The 20313-nt window shown below is 37.5% G+C and overlaps 1 protein-coding gene across 4 annotated transcripts in view; it reads right to left on the bottom strand.

The window, feature by feature from the left end:
• Nucleotides 1-13528, bottom strand: part of si:ch211-207d6.2 (sickle tail protein homolog) — a 70883-nt gene extending 57355 nt beyond the window's left edge. For all 4 annotated transcript variants that reach the window (XM_051135426.1, XM_051135393.1, XM_051135402.1 and 1 more), the window contains exon 1: nucleotides 12513-13528. In XM_051135426.1, the coding sequence (XP_050991383.1) occupies nucleotides 12513-12693 (181 nt within the window). In that variant the 5' untranslated portion in view covers nucleotides 12694-13528. The remainder of the gene's footprint in view (nucleotides 1-12512) is intronic.
• Between the last annotated feature and the right edge of the window lie 6785 nt (nucleotides 13529-20313).

The following is a 20313-nucleotide window of genomic DNA, read 5'->3' as shown; positions in this document are numbered from 1 at the left end:
GACTGAACTTAAAATGTTAAGGCAGCAGGGTAACAAATTATTTTAAGCTGACTCAACAAATTGTGTTTTAAGAGATGCATAAGAGACGTCTTTAAAAAAAAAATCTTAATTATTCTATTCTACGTCAGTCATGAACTGATTTGTAGGAGACATTACACTCCTAAATGCTTCACGATGCCATAGAAGAATATTTTTTGTCTAAATGGTTCCATAAAAAACCTTTAATATCTGAAGAACCTTTCTGTTTCACAAAAGGTTCTTTGTGGCGAAAGAAGGTTCTTCAGATTATAAAAAGGTAAGAAAGATGGTTCTTTAAAGAACCTTTGACTGAATGTTTCTTTGTGGAACCAAAAATGGTTCTTCCATGGCATTGCTGTGAGGAACCTTTTAAAGCACCTTTATGTTTAAGAGTGTAGGGATGAATTTGAAGAACTGTCTCCATCAGTGTTTTGATTTAAAACAAAAAGGCTGCCAAAAGGATGCGACACCTAAGAGTAGCACAGTGCATGGAGGGACACAGATGTAATGGTGGCGGTGGAGGGCTCTCCTAGGTTGACAAAGCCAAGCTGATTGATCTAGTTCACTTGTGCCCTGAAGCAGGGTCCTCTGGACTGCCATGCAGAAATGGTTCACTACACTCTCAGTGAGCGTGTACAGCGCACATCACAAACAGCACAGATGAGAGGAGGAGAAATTCATTATGGTCCTGAGAAGGATCTCTTCTCTCCTGTTTGATCCTATTTAGAGCTTCTGGCTGGGCAAAGACAAGCACAGAGGTGGGGAGCTATGGTGAGGCGGTTAAGAAAGTAAGAATGAGGGACGCAAATCTCTTTTTTATGCTGTTGCAAAACATGACATCATAGCTAGCGGCTTGTAGACTAGGCAGCGTACCAAATTACCAGCCATTCTGGGCAGTTTATTAATTAGCCAGTGACAAATCTAATCTAAATCGAGAATTTATCCCTGGCTGAAAATACCCATGATAAAAAATATTATGTTACAATGGTTTCAGCTTAAAAAAAAAAACCTGCAACAGAAGGACTTGTATAGAATTCACTTCTATGATTCAGGTGGTTACTAAGATATATGAGAAAATGAAAAAGCACTCAAAACATTACTGGAAGTCGAGGCAAGGACTCATACATGAAGAACCTTAACGCCTATAAAGACAAACAGCGTGACGTTTTCAAAATAGTGGCTTTTGATCAGTTAGATCTGGCTTGTTTGGCAGCAGTTGAAGCGCTGGGAAATTTAGTGTTGTCCTTGTCTGACAGCTACAAGATGCTTCTGTGATTTGACAGCATCTGTTAGAGTTATCTAAAAGGACAGCTTCAGTCGAGCATAAAGCTGACGTCTTCTGAGTTCATTGCTGTGCAATAACAGCCATTAAAAAAAGGCTTTATATGTGGATGCACAAAATACAATATACTGACAGACTTGAAGCATGTGTACAGACCTTGGTAGTAATAAAGAGTTCAAATTATGTGCATTAGTCTGTTCTTGCCTCATTATGCACCTTATAGTTCATCAAAAAAGAAAATTCTGTCATTAATTACTCACCCTCATGTCATTTCAAACCCATAGGACCTTTGTTCATCTTCGTAACACAAATTAAGATATTTTTGGATGAAACCCGAGAGCTTTCTGACCCTGCATAGACAGCAAGGGTACTACCATGGTCAAGGCACAGAAACGCAGTATGGACATCGGTAAATCAGTCCAATATATATGTTGATTACTGTATATATATACACTGTAAAAAAACAACTTAAAAACAGTTTTCAACATAAAAAAGTAAATGTTCGTGCTGCCTTAAAATTTTAAGTTTACTCAAATATCCACATTTTCATGTAGCACAACTTAACATCTCATGTTGACTGAACTTAACATTTTAAGGCAGCAAGACCACTTAGTTTTTAAGTTTTTATATATAAAAAAACACAACAACAAAAACCAAGTACACTGTAAAAAATAAAAAAACACAATTTGTTGAGTCAGCTTAAAATAATTTGTTAACCTGCTACAACTAAAATAAGTTTAATCAACTTGAAATGTTAAGTTGTACTAAGCAACAACTTAGATATTTGTGTTTGCTAAACTTAACAGATGGGTAAGTAACCCAGCTGCCTTAAAATTTTAAGTTGATTCAACTCAAATATCTAAGTTGTCACTTAGTATAACTAAACATTTCAAGTTGAATAAACTTTTTTTGAGTTGACTGAACTTAAAATTTTAAGGCAGCCAGGTAACAAATTATTTTAAGTTGACTCAACAAATTGTTTTTTACAGTGTAGTCATACTGGAGATCAGTAGCGTCTTTTACAAAACAAGCAACAAAAAAGTCAAGCCAAAGATTCATGTTAATGAATGAATGAATGAATGAATGAATTGTAGATTAGTAGACATAAAAGGCTACATGTATTATAAAGAGAATGCATCTAGCCTTTTACGTCTACTACTCTACAACTTATTCATTCTTTCGCTCATTTACTCATTCACATGCATCTATAGTCCCACATAGACAGACCTTCAGACTGACGGTGGAAGGTATGGAACCTTGGCTGTTTTGAATGGACAAGCCCCTCCCAAGAAGCCATGTGACTGACAGGTGAAGCAACCAGTCATGTTTTGTTTTGTGCTGCGTCATGTTTAGGGGCGTGGAATTGTCCCCACAACCAGTGTGTGAAACTCTTGTACATATTGTAAAGAGTCTATGCCGCAAACGTTACATATTTCACACACTTTTGAAAATCCAGCATTTTCCTGATAAGCACTCATTGTCATAGTTGTAAAGACAGCGGCTTTCTTCTTTTGTTAGGAGGTTTGGCGTCACGCCATCTTTGTTTCCAGGCAGAATGTTAAAGAACCCGACACACACGTTTCGCAGAAATTCTGTAGAGTTCAATCAATCAGTTGATGATTCTAAACTCCTGAAGTGTTTCCAATTTTGTGTACCATATGCATCAGACATTCAGGCAACAGTCCATGGGCGTGACATCTAAGGCTGAGATTAATGAATCTTTTCTATGTGTTGACATAATTTCAACTGAAACAGGAAGACAGGGCGGGACATATCAAGCATGCTTGACATGTTCCACCTCCTTTTTTAAAATAGCCAGTAATGTTTAGTTTATATCACAGCTTGGGTCAGAGCAGTTGAGCTCAGTACAGCATTTAACAGCGTATGACAGCCACAGTCTCATCCTGTCATGATCGGGGCTGTGGGTCTTCCCTCAGCCTCTCGAGGTCGCTGTTCCCCTTGCACTGCACTCCCCTGATTGTTCAGGTCTGTCTTGTCATTTGCACTGATTACGCTCACAGCTGTTCACACTCTGGACTATTGTATAAGAACTCTCACTTCTATCTCCTGTCCGGACGCGGCGGGAGGTCTGCATTCTGTCACGTTCGTTGTACTGAGAAATGAGGTGAGGGTCCAAAATGCAGGGAAGGGAAAATTTTAATAAAACAAAACACAAATAAACATAAACCAAAAGGCCAACACGGCACAACAAAACTGGAAACACAGATCAAAACCAAACCGAACCGAAACACACACGAAGACCATAGACAAAAGACAATGCAGAACTCAACAGGAGTGAGAAGTGAGAGTTCTTATACAATAGTCCAGAGTGTGAACAGCTGTGAGCGTAATCAGTGCAAATGACAAGACAGACGTGAACAATCAGGGGAGTGCAGTGCAAGGGGAACAGCGACCTCGAGAGGCTGAGGGAAGACCCACAGCCCCGATCATGACACATCCATATCACTATAAAATATAGGATTCTGTGAAGAATTCAAATGGGTCCAATACATTTTGTGGTCTGCACCGCTTTACGCATATGATCCGCTTTGTGCTATCGCTTCTCCGGACCAGAGCAGAATGTATGCATGCTGCAGCAGTTCAAGTGTCACAGCATGAAACCAGACTTCATTCGCCCCAATGAAAAGCATATTTACACTAAATAATACTCTAAATCATTCCATATGCCCCATATAGTGCACTACATGCCATTTGCCGTACAGAAAGTGATCGAAGCTGCAGCTTCAGCATCTATTTATAGTTTAGGGGGCGGGATGCTTTGGATTCCACAGAGCATTTGATTGGACGAAGTTTGATGAGACACTGAAGTGCAGGGTGATGTCATCAAAATCATTGATCTATATTGTCAGAGGTAAGAAAGTGTAAGTTTTGAATGCTTATGTCATAACTACGTGTGAAGGATAAGCACGAAGATGAAGGTCAGTGAAATCAAAAGTCTTAAATATATTCCAAACAGGTAAATCCACAAACAGGGCAGGAACACACGTACACATAGACGAGATCGGACCACAAACACTGAACTGAAACCAACTTATAAAGACAGGTGAATACAATGAACTTAATTAATACACAGGTGATACAAGGTTAAAGGAGAACTCCACTTCCAGAACAATTTACAAATAATTTACTCACCCCCTTGTCATCCAAGATGTTCATGTCTTTTTGTCTTCAGTCATAAAGAAATTATGTTTTTTTGAGTAAAGCATTTCAGGATTTTTCTTCATATAATGGACTTCAGTTGTGCCCCCAATTTTGAACTTTCAAAATGTAGTTTAAATGCAGCTTCAAAGGGCTCTAAACGATCCCAGCTGAGGAAGAAGGGTCTTATCTAGCGAAACGATCAGTCATTTTTTTCGAAAAATAAAAATTTGTATGCTTTTTAAGCACAAAAGCTCAGGTAGCACAGGTTCTGGGATGCACGTCCACGGGTCGTTCTTGAACGATTGGTTCATTTTGAGCAAATCTTTAATGTGACTCGCGAAGAACGAGTCGTCTTGGGGAGTGATTTAGTCGTGCATGCGCAACATTCTATTAGGATCTGTACTGGAATTAGTTCACCTGTTTCGAGTCTTCAGGTTTTTCAAGTCATTCGTTCATCTTATGGGGCTGTCACATGATGCTGATTTTGCTAAAATTAACGAAATGACTAGAAAAAAAAGATTCGTTCATTTTGCTGAACGAGACTCAAAGGTCCGAGTCGGTAAAATGATCCAAACTTTCCATCACTACTACTAATCACGTCTAAGTTCATTGCCTGTGTACTCCGGCTAAAAAAGGTAGAGTATGGCGAAAAACTCCATCTTATTTTCTCCTACAACAGAATTGTCCGACACGTTGTACATTTTTGTTTGTAAACAGCGTTTTTGCGCGTTCGCTTTGTAAACACTGGTAAGTTCCGCCTACATTCGGCATGACCTTTCGACATGATTCAATATGTAGCATCGTGAACGCGCATACCAGAACCTGTGCTACACAAACTTTTGTGCTTAAAAAGTATACATATTTTTATTTTCTGAAAAAAATGACAGATCGCTTCACTAGATAAGACCCTTCTTCCTCGGCTGGGATCATTTAGAGCCCTTTGAGGCTGCATTTAAACTACTTTTTGGAAGTTCAAAATCGGGGGCACAATTGAAGTCCATTATATGAAGAAAAATCTGAAATGCCTTCCTCCAAAAAAATAATTTCTTTACGACTGAAGACAGAAAGACATGAACATCTTGGATGACATGGGGGTGAGTAAATTATTTGTGAATTGTTGTTCTGGAAGTGGACTTCTCCTTTAACTTGTAATGACATAATGAGAGCAGGAACAGGAAAACCATATATGGGCACAAGAGGGAAAAACCAATATAAGGTTCAGGGGTATGACAGCGTATATCTTGTAAATGTGAATTTTGTCATTGTTTTGGAGCACACTAGCTTATAGATAACTTGAAGGCTAACATATTCATACTGAAATCCAAAAAACTTTTGATTTCATGGGGACCTTAAAATCTGTGAAATTTAGAGTGTTTCACTGGCAACTCATGGCTGACTGAAAATCAATTTATTATTTATAAATATGTTTTATTTGGTCTCATTAAAGTGTTTAAGTCCTTTTTTTAATTTAATGATATTTTATCAAATATTTTAATAAGTTTGAACGTTCCAAGAAAAAGCTAGTTTTGAGTTTGGTATGTTCATTTTGCATTTAGTATGCTTGTCATGCCTACTTATTTGAAAGTTTCTTATGCTGGGTCCCCTGTCACCTATTTAAATTTCGTAGGTACTTTCACTGTAACTTTTGCTAAATTGGCATGACTTTAACTCCTTGGAAATACCCTAAAAATAGCAAAACCATCTATCTGGTGCTAGCCAGAAATGCAAAAAATCATACCACGAGAAAGTATCTCCTTCCGTGTCTCTATGTGTGTGCAGAGCAAAAAACGACATACATGATGTTGAAGAAGCAGAAAGAGAAACCAAACCAAGGCATTTTTTAAATAATACAAGACCTCCACCTAGTAATAGATTACCTCAGGAAATGGTCTCCGCTCCTGCCAGTTACAACAGTTAGACCTGCAACATTGTGAATGACTGATTGTCCCAGACTGAATTTACACACATCTCAGGCTTTTCCAAAACAAACAAAATAGTAATAAAAAGTGATAATTCAGTGGCTTGACTAACAACTGAAAATAGAACATAAACTTTGACAACAGCTCTACAGAATTATTATTTTAAACAGACTAACTTCAGCTGCCAAATGCTCTGTAATGAATTGTCTTTCCTGACTATAATGAGTAGGAAATAAATTCTCGGAGAAGAAGGATAGCGCAACCTGAGGAAGAGCTATTGCCGTTTTCTCCTTCCAGTCACCTCTAAGTCTCATTATAGCCAGTTTTCGTTGTGGGGGGGAATGTGTATCTTTAATAACTCAGTCTGAAGAGGCCAAGCTAAGCAGTCTGCAGTGTGGATCTTGGCCTGCTCAGGATCTGACAACAGTGAGCACTGATATTCCTGGGTTCAGCTACTACATAACCAGACAAACTGGACTTGATTGGAGATTAGACTGAACGCATGCTCACCGCAGCTTTAAACTCCAAATCATTATCAGAAAATTGCACTGAGGTGGCCAGTATATTATCCAGTCTTCTGTAGTTCCTCCATGCAGAACGTGCTGCTGAACGACAGGAATGTTAATATGGAAGCTCCATAATTTCCAACATTTTTTTTTAGGTTGTTATGCTCTGCATACTGTTTTCTGAACTGTTTTTTCTCCAAAGCTGTGAGAATGCCATTGAGCTAAGCTGGTGGCGGGGACAAAAATGAGGTTGGACAGGGCAGCAGAGAGGAATGGGACAAGACAGGCGCACATCCTGTGTGAGATCACACTGATGTCAGACCATATCGCTTCCTGCTGCTTAAGCTGACGTAACGACACATGAAGATCTGGCTAATTCCTGTGTTACATTAGTGCTTCAGAGACAGATGCAGGGAGGTTATATAATGCATTAAAGTTAAGTTCACAAGCAAGATCTTCAATTTCTGTGTACAATAAGCAGTTTAGTAGGATGACTAAGTGAAACTTTAAGCTGTGATGATTAAACTTAAACACATTTTGAGAGCAGGATAAGAGTCACTAAAGTTACATTTCCTAATGGGAGTGTGTTGCTTTAAGAAAAGCATTTTGGTTTTTTATGGTTTGATTGTGCGATAAGCATTAACTCTATCATAAAGAGAGCAATTTGTTGCTCTAAAAGCTTTTTTGAGAACTTTTCATTTTTCCCATGCAGCTGCAGAGTAGGCAAATGTAATCACACTATTTAGCAGAGAGAGGCTCAAATTATCTCCAACCTTGCAAAGCATTTCCTTACCCGCTACACCTCTGTTACCTAATTATGATTAATATCGCTTGCTTATGAAACGTATTTCTCATTCCTTTCCCTAAGCTAGCACAAAATCAAAGAGTCACTATTTTATAGACTATCTATTTAGTGATATAAAAAGCATGAGCATAGATTCAAGCTACAGCGCAAGCTAATTATAATTTGAAGCAGCTACAAAAAAGTTAACTACACTGAAGTTACTTTAAGAGTGATTTTTTGATATATAAAAGGATATAATTAGCACATGGTGTAAATATGGGATTTTTACCTCCAAAACCTGACTTGGGCAGTCAGACTCGGGCCGGTTGCATAAACATAGCCACTAACAAAATAGATGACTAACCTTTTTGGATGGACTTTATTGGTGCCCCGATTTTGAACTTCCAAAATGTTTTGTCTTGTTTGTAGTGTGATCAATGTTTGTGTAAGCAATAGATGTGTTAGGGAAGTAACACGTAACATTTTAATTATATTTTGCTAAAATTAACGAAATGACTCGAAGAAAAGATTTGTTCATTTTGCTGAACGAGACTCAAAGGTCCGAGTTGGTAAAATGATCCAAACTTCCCATCACTACTACGAATCACGTGAAAGTTCATCGTCTGTGTACTGAGTATGGTGAAAAACTCCATCTTATTTTCTCCTACAACTTGAGAGGAGGACATCGTTGTACCTTTTTGTTTGTAAACAGCATTTTGTGCTTAAAAAATATTGGAAAAAATGTATTTTCTGAAAAAACAATGACGAAAATCGTTTAGTTAGATAAGACCCTTCTTTCTCGGCTGGGATCGTTTAGAGCCCTTTGAAGCTGCATTTAAACTGCATTTTGGAAGTTCAAAATTGTGGCACCAATGAAGTCCGTTATATGTAGAAAAATCCTGAAATGCTTTCCTTAAAAAACATAATTTCTTCACGACTGAAGACATGAACGTCTTGAATGACAAGGGGGTGAGTAAATTATTTGTGAATTGTTGTTCTGGAAGTGGACTTCTCCTTTAATATTGATTCAACAGCATTTAATTTAAATGTCCACTTAATCTTTAATATTTGGCCATTTCTTTATGATCAAAGAGCTACAGCCACTGAAATTCTTGAATATGTGGACATCAAAGTATATATAGTAAGGGTTTCAACTTTTATTTTGAAATCACGATGAACAGTTAGCATATTGAGAACTAAGTCAATGTATTCTCCTGTGTTTGCATAGGTTTATAAATGATTTACCTTTCAAATAGCGCACGTTGCATTCCCAGATGAATGATATAATAAACCCAAACTCTCAACAACTTGAAGAGAAGGAGTTTGAGACGCTCCACATACGTAAATGATAACAGTTTGAGTAGCAGCATTTTCTGTGAACAGAGCCGCTCTGAATACTTAACTTACACGCATGTACTTAATTAAATTTAGTGAATTCTTAATAGCATTATGCTTTATTATTATTTTTGAATGGGTTTAATATATGGAATGTGCCACTTGCGGTATTTTGCCGATTACTCGACACGGGCAAAATGCAATCGCAGATTTTTTTTTTTTAATCAAATACTTGAATAGAATCGAGGAATCATTGTAGCCCTAGTTACAACCATTTTGATTGGATACAAAAGAAAAAGCCACACCCCCAACTTTTTTTGCTTGTTACAGTGCTTCGGGCTGTCACAAAAACAGGTGTGATATCTCAGGTGCACCTTTTGCTAAAAATGCATTTTGGAGTTCAGCTGAATAGGAAAAAAATACATTCTTCATGAACATGAACTGCAGTTCATTGCACATATAGCCACAAGAAAAGAGGCTTTAAAATTAGGTGTCAGTTCATGGAAGCAATTGGAGCTGCAGGTTTTTCAGAGGAATCTCTTTCAGCACATTTGGAGCCTCTGAGGGTAGAGAGAACTCTATGAGTCCACGCGGTGCTGGATTCTGTGCCTGTGGAAATGTCATGTACTGTATCTGCAGCGGCGTGGCAGGATTGGTGCTGTCTCTGGGATAAATCTCTGTTTTAGCAGACCTGACGGAGGGAATGGGTGACAGCAGGGGACAGTGGTTCTAAGGCTGTGCCTTCAATCTCATACCTCTCTAAGCAGTGAGTAAAAATCACTGAAGTGAAATAGAACTGTTTTGGCATTTGAAAGTCACTGGAGACTGATAACATAAATAAGCGCTATACATGTTTAAAAAAAAAAAAAAAAAAAAAAAAAAAAAAAAATCTCACATACCAGAACAGCAAATGAAAGCAGGTAGTAACAGACAGATAAACAGTTACCACTCATAATATGGGGTCTGTAAGATTTTTCATAAATACAGTAAAAAAATTTTTTAATTTTTTAAAATTATTATTACACTGGTATTTTAATGTTACCCCATTACCCCAGTCTTCAGTTACATGATCCTTCAGAAATTATTCTCATATGCTAGATTGCTGTTCAGAAAACATTCCTTATTATTATCAGTGTTGTGCTGCTTATTATTTTTGTGAACACCTTGATGCATTTTTTAAGCATTATTTAATAAATAGAAAGTTTCAAACAACAGTATTTATTTAAAATATTTTTTCTTTTGTAATCAGATAAAACTGTCTCTGTCACTTTGATTCTGTAACTTTGAATTTAATGCATCCTTGCTAAAAAAAAAAAAAAAAAAAAAGTATTATTTAAATAGTATTAGTAGTAGTATTTAAATATTACTGACCCCAAACTTTTAAATGATATAAAATAACATGAAAATAAAATACATAATAGCAAATGTGTGTTCAAGTGGGGAATTTTTTATTAATTTACAGCTTTAACGCGGCTCAACCAATCAGAATCAAGGACTGGAACTATCCGTTTTATAAATGATAATGTACCACCACCAGGGTTGGAAATTAAGGTCTTGTGGCAAAAATGCCTAATAGATTAGTGACAAAGGGGCAAAAAAAAAAAAAAAAGGTAAGCAACATATGGCTGTAGTGGTTAAAATGAAATGTGAAAATGAATGAAAACTGTCCATTTGCAGAATTACATTGTATCAGATTGTTTTTACACTGTTTTATGCAGCGTTGAGCCTTATAACCAATCAAATGCATTTCTGCTGAACTTAAAAATCCATCGGCCAATCAGAAGCGCCTAGATTACTTAGCACTGAAAACGTGCCAATCAGAGATGCTTAGATTAGGCAGAGCTGAAAAAGCCAGAGCTGTTGATGAGTGTGCACCCTTGCAAATTCCCTCATCATAAACAACACAGTGCAAATACGATGTAAATAAAAGATTAATTTCGTAGCTTTTTGCATAACTTGTGCTAGACTTGGCTAACGTCATGGACCAGCATGTTCACAAAAGCGTTTTCGATATCGATGTTAATATTCATTTTTACATTATAAAGAGCAATATTCTACAATAATGGCTTTTGTCATAAAATTGCAGTCCTATGAGCACCTGTTTTTACATGTATCATTTAGAAACAATTTTAAACAGTCTATTGTTATTGACAGCAGTTTAAAATAATGATTAAAGTAATTGGGTAAATGTAAGTATTTGACATTAAAGACAACATGGTATGGTTTTTATAATAATAATAATAAGATGATTATAAAAATTGCTCTTGCAAAAGTTAAAATGCCCCTTAATGGAAAAGACCGTGAACACCACCCATAACCCAGCATGCTTTGTGTTTGTGTAACTTACTGAATTACTGAGCTATTCTGTAAAAATGTGCAAAATGAGTTTGCGTATTTAATTTCATGTTTGCTATTTGTGTTACAGTTATGGAACTTGTATTACAAAGAATGCATTGCCTGATAACTGGCCTTGTTTTAAAAAGTTTTGTGTATGTGTTACTTTCATCTGTGTGTGTGTGTGTACCTGGTATTTATCACATATGGGGACATAGGTCTCCATGAGGAAACAGGCTTATAAATCATGCAGAATGAGTTTTTTTGAGAAAGTAAAAGTGTACACAGTCTCCTGTGATGGGTAGGTTTAGGTGTAGGGCGATAGAAAATATGGTTTGTACAGTATAAAAACCATTACGCCTATGGAATGTCCCCATAAAACATGGAAACACAACATGTGTGTGTGTGTGTGTGTGTGTGTGTGTGTTTACAGTGATGAACCACAAGAAAGCCTTTTCTGGAAGGTGTCTGATATAATATTAATTGATTTGAGAAGCCTCAGTCCCTGTACCCATTAGCTACCATGTGGTTTCTAAACTGACCTAATTAGAGCGGTGACAGTTCTTCAAAACTTTTGCCTAACCGCACTGTCAAACCTTGTAAGTCAACTGCTGACATCAATTTAGAGAGCTTACCCTCACTGCTCTTCTCCTCTGAACATTTTTTTCAAATTTTTTATTATACAATACACAGAAGTACACAGAAATCATTATTAATTTATTAAAATATAACTTTTTAGAGATTATAAAGTCAGCCTACTATAAACAGACGTCAAAATCAGTCTGGCTCATCTATCTGTTCATCAGTGTTTAAATCTCTAGCTGAATCTAGCTGAGAGTTGCTGGTTTGATTAACACCAATGAGACCAAGCGATGTGAGAGAATTTGATGATGAGGATGGGAATGTAACTAATCAGCAGAGTGAACAGTGAGGGTCAAACCCCTGTGTAATCCCCCCATATAGAGAAGGCATCAGCCAAACCATACAAGCGCACTCATGTGCTACAGTCAGGAATACCGTACAATAGCTCCTCAGACGGGAGGATCTAAACTCATGGTGGAGCCGTAAGCGTATCTGTGTGTGTGTGTGCGTGGTTATGTCTAAAATTTTGTAGTGTGACATCAACTAAGTATTACAATGCTAACACTAATCAGATTTAGGAAGCATAATACCTGGATTGGAACCCAGCGGACCGGTGTCAGATTGCTTCTGGGGTGGTCTGGATCTCATCAGGTTGCCTTCACTACCAGCTCTCATCAACCTCTCCCCGACGACCAGCATGTGCGAGCGGTTCCCCGGAGGTTCCTTTCGGGACTGCTTGGAGGGTTTGACCAGACGTGAAGGTTTGGACATCTCTCCAAATTCTCCTGAAGCACGCTCGTAAGGGATTTTCCCAAAGTTCTACCTTTCCAAACTTTGCAGATAATCTGACATCCAACTAATTTATTTGCTCTTCTTCTTTGTTAAAACTCATTCTTGCTCTGACGAATACTGGAGAGTGAAACCAGTTGAGGAATTCTTGGAGAGAACCATCTGCTCAGCTTGAGGCACCACAGCGAGGACACAACTGAACACTTAAAGAACCGGATCATTGAAAGAGCTGAGGTTGTTAAACTCTCTCGCTATGCAGAAACGCACAGCATGCTGATGTCTAATCACTTCTCCCTCTTTGGAGAAATGATCCTCCTAATAATCCAGCACCAGGCAAAGCTTCAGGCTCTAATCTACTTGTGTAGCTGCTGGTGAAACACAGTGCTCTTAATGCAGATGTAATCTCTGTGCTAAGTCGCCATGCAGATTTAACCAGGGAGGCGGCAGAGATGATCACTGTGTCAGTTGGCTTCCTACTGCTGTGCATGCAGACCAGAGCCACAGCTAAGTCACACTCGGGCAGGGAGAAAGAGAGAGAGAGAGAGAAGGGATAGAGAGAAGAGAGATTTACTCCCATGTGCATGATTGTGATAGGCTAAGAGCTCTTGTAACCTCCCTCCCCACCTTATCTTCATAGAGTGAGGGCATGTTGTACTGCACTGGAATGATGAGCGCACAGGTGAACTATGTTGTATCTATCTATCCATCTATCTATCTATAATGCTTGTCTTGCATTTTTCTATTTAGTTTTCACTCATAAATTACCTTAGAATATAAATAAAAAGTTTAAACTTTTAAACGAAGATCACATGGTTATTGTAACAAATCTGATTACCCTGCTGAAAAATCCAGCATAAACCAGCATGGATTCCAAGCTGGTCCATGCTGGTTTATGCTGGTTAGTGCTGGTCCAGGCTGGTTTATGCTAGTGTAGTGCTGGTCCAAGCTGGTATAAAAGTTTGTGGACCAGCAAACCAGCAACCAACATCCCATGCTGGTTTCACAGGATCATAAATATGAGAAACACAAAGTCCCCAATTCCATCATAATGTGAAAAACCAAATAATATAGCTATGATGCACTAAGATCGTTGAGCTTCACAAAATAGAAAGTGGCTGTAAGAAAATAGCTAAAGCATTGAAAAATCCTCATTTGCACAATAATTAAGAATTTCCAGTCGACAAGAAATGTTACTAATCTGCCTGGAAAAAAATGTGTGTCTGTTTTGTTTTAAAGCAAGGGTAGTTTGAGTGTCCAAAGACTCTCCAAGGATCACAGCTGGAGAACTGCAGAAAATAATGAGTCTTGGGGTCAGAAAGCCTAAAAAATATAATCAAACAGCCCCTACATGTTGTTTGGGAGGATTTAAAAAAACATCCAAAAACAAACTGATTTGCCAGAAACTACTTGATCGACATCTTGTTCAGATAAGTGGCATTATGGATTCCATCAAATACCAACAGATAAAAAAATCTAAACCTGACTGCCTGGTTGGATCTTCCATCAGGACAATGATCTACTCGTCAGGTGTTCTCCAAACTTATCCCTCGTTATAGGAGAAAGCTGTTATCTTGGCAAATAGAGGTTTCCAAAAGTATTGAATAAAACAGTGTCAGTTGTGGCAAATGTGTATATGTGAAAAACATTTATTTTATAACGAGATTTCCCCCTATTTTCAGTTGTTTTACTTCAATGAAAGGTTATGTTATTGTGAATTTTTTAAATAAAATTTCAAAAGGATTAACAATGCCAGTTTATTTTCACAGGCCTCCTTGTTCGAATTTACCAAGAGTGTCAATATTTCTGGTCATAACTGTATATTTTATTCTTTTTATTATTGTTTTTTCTAATTCATGTGCTTTCTTAAGCTTTAATCAAAATAACTCGCTTCCTCCTGCAGTAACATCTTTTCTCTGATGACGTGTTCACTAGCCTGAGGGTGGGACAATAACCTTTCCCCTCCAGCAACTTTTCACTCACATGAGATTCCAGCAACGGCAGATAACAATGATCCAATGATCCAATCAATTCCCAATAGATCAAATTAAATCCTGCACTACGTTTTTTTTCTTATTCGAGAAGCAGTTTCATTCAGGTATACAGTACATCACGAAAGAAAAGACAACTGACCCTTCACAAAGACCCGCCCTCCTTCATTACTCTTGCTATGTCCAGCAAGCCATGGCGCTCTCAAGCCACACATCATATTCTCACGCAGTGAAAATTACATTGTGGAACAAAGAGATAACGTGCCTACAAACAAAATAGAGCAGGTTACTTTGGGCATGAAATAAAGTCTTAGCTTTAAAATTTAAAATGTCATTTTTTTTAAAGCAATCCCAACAATAAATACCATTTTGTGGCTCTTTAATGTGTCGAGACAGATTCCTGTAGCACCTCAATTTAAGCGGCACGTGGACCAATCATCAATTCCTCTTTACTAGTTATAGCATGAAAGAAACATCTGAAGGTATCTTGTTTCAACTTGGAAAGACATCAATACGCACCATTTTTTAAGTTTTAAGTTTTTCAAGTCCACCGACGTTAATCTACTCTCCTGTCTGGCTTGTTTGTTGGACAAAAATGGCAGTTTCAGCGTTGGTCAGATCGCCTGTCAATCAAACTTCCTGGCAGTGTTGCCAAGTCTGCAGTTTTCCCACAGAGTTGGGCTACTTTAACACTGTTGCCGTGGGTTGAAGCAACCCCAATAATGTGATATTTATGCAATTTGAATTTCACCAGGGGAGCCCCGCCAAAAATGTGTATTTCTTTTTAATGGCAGACCCCCCTCGAAACACGATTGGGCTAGTTTAAGTAGCAATTGAGCGGGTTTTGTTGCGAAAACCTGGCAACCCTTTGTGAAGGGTCAATTGTCACCTCCATTTCATGCTAACTTTAAAAACCTCTAATTTGTGCTGTTGCAAAACCAGGCAAACATGAAAATCTTATGTTTAGTTATTTCCAATTCAGAAATCTCTGAAATTTTTATTCCTTTAATAACCTAAAAAGACTTAAATTAATTGTGTAAACAGTCAAACCACTATTCTGCAAATTAATTGCACAGATCCCCACTGTGTCTATATTTACCCAAACAGAAAAATCAATTTCATTTTAGCACTATTTAAAAATACCCAGAAATATTATAGGAGGTAATGTCACACTGACTCTGTTTTACACCTCTAAACTTGAACTTGTAAAACGTCCCCCCATGCATGCAATACAGAAGGTTCATAATTGATTTTCTCACTCATTTTATGCTGACATAAGTCTGCCACCATCTGGCCCATGTTACTATGAATTTAAAACTGAGGGGTGAAATTATTTTAAAGCTACTGTACTGTGACTATAACACACATTCCAGTACTGGTCATTAAAGATTTAAAAAACAAAAAGAATCAGCAGCTACTGAGAGAGAAAAAAAAGTCAATTACTCAAAACAATGAATGTTGTAGCAAAGAAAGCATTCCTTCTACTAAAGCTATTAGTCTCTCCCATTCCCCTCTGGAGTGACTCTAAAGTAAACCAGAACAATGGACGGAGAAGAGTGATGAGATCATGCTGCAAAGCCTGAGAGAAAAGAGAGGATCTTTATCAAGAACAATCTGCTCTTAAGAGGAATGTAATAAAACATTGCAAAACCAATTCATATTCATGAATGGTATGTTTAGACTTACATAGTGTGAGGAAGTGTTTTTAATTAGGTTGAATGCTTAACTGAGGTCTGTTCACATGCATGTGTTTACATATATTCATTGTCATTGACCTTCTGTGCATTTCCTCTAACCACTGCTCTGCTATCATACTAATAGGAGTATATACAAGTCTGTAATGTATGTCTACAGTTGAAGTCAAAAGTTTACATACACCTTGCAGAATCTGAAAAATATTATTTATTTTAAATATTAGTATTAATAACATTATTTAATCTTTTCATGCTGGAGGACAACTGAGGGACTCATATGCAACTATTACAGAAGGTTCAAACGCTCACTGATCCTCCAGAAGGAAACACGATGCATTAAGAGTCGGGGGGTGAAAACTTTTGGAATTTGAAGACCAGGGTAAATGTAACTTATTTTGTCTTCTGGGAAACAGTATTTTCTGTAGCTTCTGAAGGACAGTACTAAATGAAAATAAAATAAAAAAATAAAATAAAAAAAATAAAATAAAATGTACACATCTTCATTCTGTTCAAAAGTTTTCACCCCTGGCTCTTAATGCATTGTCATTTTAGTTCTGAAACAAGAGTGAGCATTTGAACCTTCTGTAATAGTTATATATAAGTCCCTCAGTTGTCCTTAGCATGAAAAGATGGATCACAAAATCGTGCAGTCATTGTTGGAAAGGGTTCAAATAGACAAAAATTCTGAAAAAACAAAGAAATTGTGGGACCTAAAGGATTTTTCTGAAACATGAACAACTATCATAAAAAAAAGTAGATCATTCAGGTAACAACACGTTATTAAGAATCAACTGTAACTTTCTTGTGGACTATATGTAAACATCTTTTATGTGAAATATTTTATTCAGATCAGTACTAAATAAAAAAATACCATGCATTTTGTGTGATCCCTCTTATTTTGGTAAGGTGTATGTAAACTTTTGACTTCAACTGTATATGAGAACTATGAAAAAAATTTATTAAAGTGTTACAATAAGTATTACTTTTTTTATAGTTATACTTGTACAGCTTCAGTGATCATTAGTGGGAAAGTGAAAAAGCTGAAAGAGAATGGCCACAAAACCCTCCTTTTCTGTAGAGCTAAAGTATTTATGAATGCATAATTTAAGAAACCAACAGAAACCCAACATACTACGGTATGCAATTCAGTCTACCTAATAGCCTCAGGAGGATTTAGTGGACATTTTGGTCAAAAGCAAACATTTCTGGTTAGTAATAGGACATGCACCTACAGCATATCATGGACATTCACAACCAACATGGCCTGCAGCCACACAAAGTCTTGTTTCTCAGATTAAAAGAAAGACAATCCACATCCTCCTCTGTGATAGTCATAAAACATCCACGTGTAGCTAGACTTCCAGATGCACTGAAGTATCTTGTGGTCAAAACAATTAAGTGATGCCCATGTCTCACTGCCCCCTCCGGCATATTTTTGTGTCTGTCATGGGTTACTGTGCTCTAATCTGTGCCAAAAATATCTCCCAGCACATGGTCCAGGATGTTCATGCTGTCATGGTTCTCTGAAGAACGGGAATAAAATGGCTTTAATAGGTGTTTATTTTCAGCCCACCCTCAGTTCACATGAGAGCTGGCCTGAGGTCTAAAGAATGAAAGCTAACAGACATGTAAGAACGTAGGATTCTAGACTTTAGGTGAATCCTCATCTTATGACAGTTTGACTTGTCAGCTTGTCTACAGCGTCTGGAGATGATTTTATTCAAAAGTACACATTCAGCAATCCTGCCAGAACTGCCTACCTATCAACTCTGCTGACAGTGCTGTCACATGAGAACAAAAAAATGGTGTCTGCTTTTATTATATATCATGTGGCTTAGGAAGACGTCATTGAGAGACACTGACCACAATGCATTTTTCTCCTACGGTGCATATGCCTTTTTGTAAACACAGATTTTTATTTCATTTCATTTATTTATTTATTTTTTCTGTAGGTTACATCACCAGTAGAAAGCGACTTGCAAGTGTACTTCTTCTGTTAATGTAGGTGAAGGCTTCTCATCTTGTGCTGAAATTAAGAGGACCCAACATAGAACCCTGTGGAACACCATACTCTTATGGTGTTCCACAGGGTTATATTTTGGGGCCTCTTTTTTTGCATTATATATGCTTTTTGCAAGGTCATATCACCTTGGCTCTCTTTTTTTCCAATTTACATGACTGTGTTCAAAACCTTGGTGTTATATTTGATCCTATCTTGTGTTTTGATAAACAAATGAGCGCTGTTGTAAAAAGCAGATTCTTTCAGTTAAGATCTATTGCTAGATTCGAGATGATGCCCTCTAAGAAGAACCTCAAAACTGTTACTCATGATTTCATAACATCAAGATTGGACAACTGTAATTCGCTCTACTTCAGCTTTAGATTGCTTGCAGATGGGTCAAAACCCGGCAGCCAGATTATTGTCCAGTATTATAAACATGAGCACTAACACCTGTGCCTTGATAACCAATCACATTTACAGCCTTGACGTAATTGATTTTCAGTTCAGAATTGTGCAATCCCTGTTTACGGATACCATAGGAATGAATGGGACATTCCGTAAACTGAATCCCACTTGTTGCAAAAAGTCAGTGACTTATCTTATAAAACTGCATTTTTTCTATGTAAACTCTAAAAATAGTTCAATCCAAAAGTATTGTTTAGTGTAAAATGTTGAAAATCAGGTGGTTGATTCATTAAATGATAAGCTGTTTCCTCTAAAAAGCTGTTTATTCAGTCTCCACTGACATCCATTCAAAGAAACCGGCCTCTAGTCTCCTTTCCCAAAACGGAGGTGTTAGCTTTAGCCGTTACGCTTTTTTGGCTAAAGGATGCAGGCATGCCTTCTGTTGGCTTTGGAAGAGGGAATACCGTATACATCTCTGTTTTGCATAGCTACAGCAGTAAACAGTCAGTAGAAGCAACATGACTGATAGATATGATATGAGGGAGAGAACCAGTGCTCAGCCGCACATATGGGAAGCCCAACACATCGAAAATGGGACGAAACAGTGCAATGTTACTGGGCTCTTGTCATGCTGACCTGTCATCGACACGACAATGGACCGAGCCGTGTGGACAACTACCAAATGAACCGCGTGGCACAAACTAATCTCACCTGCATGGTGCTGATCAATTAAAATCTTCGATTATGTGTGCACACAAGTATAGTTAAAACATTAGCTAAGCACTATAACGATGACATTCACAAAGCAGTCTGGACTGAAACAATTTGCGCAGACATAAATGTATTTAGGTAGATTTTGAGGTGCATTACCTTTTAAAATATAAGTAATCCACGGCATCCTTAGTGGCTCAGATGCTGGGAGAAAATGAAGACTGTTATGTTTTACATCCAAACATTAAGCACCAGGATTGCTTATGAGACACTCTTGACGTAACAGCTACTCGAGCACAGAGAAAATGGAGGACAGCATACAACCAAAGACAATTTGCTGATGGCGGAAACTATGGCAATGCAGAACTGTCAGTCAGCCACTGTAAGCAATGTGACATCAAGAATCAAAACAGCATGCCTAGTGGGCCTGATTTGGTTTAATAAGGGATTAAAAAATAATGAGTGGGTGGATTTTTATTATTGTATTTATACACTGCCAAAACACATTTATGTCCAAACACCATGTAAAAGTGAATTTTGCATAATAGATGCCCTTTAAAGGAAAAGTCCACTTCCAAAACAAAGATTCACATATAATGTACTCACCCCCTTTTTAGCCAAGATGTTCATCTCTTTCTTTCTTCAGTTGTAAAGAAATTATGTTTTTTGAGGAAAACATTTCAGCATTTTTTTCCATATAATGGACTGATATAGTGCCCTGATTTTGAATTTCCAAAATGCAGTTTTAATGCGGCTTCAAACGATCCCAAATGTGGTTGTAAACGATCCCAGCCAAGAAAAA

Source organism: Labeo rohita, chromosome 2 (genome assembly GCF_022985175.1).
Source record: "Labeo rohita strain BAU-BD-2019 chromosome 2, IGBB_LRoh.1.0, whole genome shotgun sequence".
Lineage (NCBI taxonomy): Eukaryota > Metazoa > Chordata > Actinopteri > Cypriniformes > Cyprinidae > Labeo > Labeo rohita.
Note: the sequence above shows the minus strand (reverse complement) of the source record. Positions and strands in the feature narration are given on the sequence as shown.